The sequence below is a fragment of the Desmodus rotundus genome, chromosome 11, assembly GCF_022682495.2.
Source record: "Desmodus rotundus isolate HL8 chromosome 11, HLdesRot8A.1, whole genome shotgun sequence".
Taxonomy (NCBI): Eukaryota; Metazoa; Chordata; class Mammalia; order Chiroptera; family Phyllostomidae; genus Desmodus; species Desmodus rotundus.
In genome coordinates this window covers 39,265,294-39,267,907 of record NC_071397.1, presented here as the reverse complement: position 1 = coordinate 39,267,907, position 2,614 = coordinate 39,265,294, and the positions used below count along the sequence as shown (strand labels likewise).

Below are 2,614 nucleotides of genomic sequence, written 5' to 3'. Positions count from 1 at the left end.
ATAGAACAAAGAGAAAAAAAGGAAGAAAAACTAGATGGGAAGGTAGAATGGAAAGGAGGGAGGGAGGGAGGGAAAGAAGGAAGAAAGGAGGGAAGGAGGAAAAGCAGACAGAAAGGGAGGAAGATAGGCATGCAGGAAGCAGGACTGTTGTGAAGGAAACTGAAAGTTGAAAGCACAGCCCTTCACACTAACTAGTTCTTCTCAGTCTCCTTTTTCAGATTCATGAGGATGGACTAACATGCATAAAACAGGTTCCAAATCCTCCTTCCTAAATCGCACTCTTCAAAACCCGAAGCTTATAAAAATAGAAATAGATTTTAAATTAGCTCTCTTTTTGTCAGGGTACATATGTCTCCACGCATATCATCTCATTTGAATCTTCAGTCAATTACTGTGAAATGAATATTATTACTCCAAATTTATAAATAAAAAACAACTCAGGTTAAGCATCTTTCCTGTGTCAGATAGGAAATGGTAAGGCTAGGTCTCCGGTTAGTGACTCTAATTTTACTCTGCTCCAAGTGTTCTGTGGCTTCTTGATTTCTATTAACTTTTCTGATTTCTCATGCCAGTGTTGCCCTGGCATTCTTGGATCTTTGCCTGGACTTTGCTTCTTTAGTCTGGGATTCTTGCCTAGTAACTTCAAACTGCTACTGCCCACATCTCAATCTGTCAATTTGCCAACTTTGTATTAAATAGTGTGTTTATTTAGGAAAACTTCCTTTTGATGTATTTTAGACAACAAGGAGACTTTACTAGAATATCCAGTGGTGGTATTTCTCCTTAAAGGTAACCTCTGACTTCCTGTTCACGTAAAGGTCTAACCTGTTCCTCAGCCAGTCGTCTCGTATGCACCCCCATAGCCACGCTGGGGGGCAGGAGAGCAGGTGTTCCCACACTGATCCAGTTGTTATAACATTGTGGGAAAAACTGCTAACTGTTCATCCACCTCCTGTCTTGCCTTCTCAGACGCGGAGAGTATATGTTCCATATGACTGAGTTGTGGCCATTGGAACATGAGTGAAAGTCCTTTGTGCCACTTCCATGCCTGAAAAAGTTTTACGTGTGCAAACAATCCTTCACACTAATTTTCCCTGCACTGGTTTGAAGCAGACCTTTGAAGCTACATGCAGAATATGGTAGAGGGGAAGATGGAAAGAACCTGGGAGCTTGAAAGAAAGCCAGATTTTGACAAGGAAAAGCCATTTAGGATTTTACATTAGCAAGAAATAAACTTTCTTGCTTCTTCCATTATACATTTTTGGAGTTCATATGTTTCACCAGTTCGCCTACTCTAGATTTCCTAGTCTGTCATCTGCAGTGGAAATGCCACCAAGATGCAGGTTGTTGTGAAAACCCTTATGGGGAAGACCATCACTCTCGAGGTTGAACCTTTGGATATAATAGAAAATTTAAAGGCCAAGATCCAGGGCAAGGAAGGAATTCCTCCTGATCAGCAAAAACTGACCTTTGCTGGCCAGCAACTGGAAGATGGACATACTTTGTCTGACTACAGCGTTCAAAAGGAGTCCATTCTTCATCTTGTGTTGAGACTCTGTGGTACTGCTAAGAAAAGAAGGAAGTCTTACCCCACTCCCAAGAAGAATAAGCATAAGAGAAAGAAGGTTAAGCTGTCTGTCCTGAAATACTACAAAGTGGATGAGAACGGCAAAATCGGTCGCCGTCATCAGGAGTGCCCTTCAGATGAATGTGGTGCCGGAGTTTTGTGGCCCACCACTCTGACAGACATTATCATGGCAAATGTCTGACCTAGGGCTTCAACAAATCGGAGGACAGGTATATGGGTTAATAAAAGACATGAACTAACAAAAAGATGTTTGAGAGATGTTTAATTGCTAATTAATGCATACCTCTGCCTCAGAGATGTTCAATTGCTAATTAAGGTGTACCTCTTTGGTGTTGTGGTTTGACTACACGGCAGAATTAAAGACATTCATTTTTAAGTGGGAATTTTCAAAAAGAGTTTCTGTGTGAGATTGCACATGTTTATGTATGTGTATCAAATACTTTTTAGGATCTAGGAGCCTTACTGTTCCTGCAAGCTTTGAATCTATAAAATAAAGTGTGTTTGCTGCTTTGCTTTTTAAAATAGCATAGTTGCATTGTATTTAACAGAATATCGCCCCAAGGTTGGAAGGCAGCAAAACCTTGTGAGAGTAGAGTCTCCTAATCCAGTTCACATCAGCATTCCCATGGCAATGCAGCAATCTCCAAAGAAGCCCATGCGGCCATGAATAGGTAGGACTGCTAAGGCAGAAGGGCCCTGCTCCCTCTTCATATTTTAACTGCCAGCAGTGGAGTGTCATGAACCTGACGGGCTGTTGGAGATGTGCTGAAGGATTAATTAAGAGGCCTCGATGACTTATGTGATGCATGCAGGACTTTGGGGGTGTGAGAAGGATAAAGGGAAAATTTCTTCCAGTGTTTAAATCCAGTAGATTATAAGATTCAGAGGTCTAATGAAAATAAGGGTCAGAAGGAGGGAGTTTTTTCTGAGAGGAAGAAAATGTGTTCCTCTTTGGTGGTGTTGATCTTGAGGCCAGCAACCTTCTTGTTCAGTGATTAAGTACCTTCTTCTCTCCTCCCCTTAGGC

At 41.5% G+C, this 2,614-nt stretch overlaps 1 protein-coding gene across 1 annotated transcript; it reads left to right on the top strand.

Moving 5' to 3' along the window:
- Window positions 1–1,337: 1,337 nt before the first annotated feature.
- Window positions 1,338–1,769, top strand: LOC112319227 (ubiquitin-ribosomal protein eS31 fusion protein-like). The gene has a single exon (XM_024576569.2). It carries the CDS (start codon window positions 1,338–1,340, stop codon window positions 1,767–1,769), a length of 432 nt encoding a protein of 143 aa, XP_024432337.2.
- Window positions 1,770–2,614: the final 845 nt, after the last annotated feature.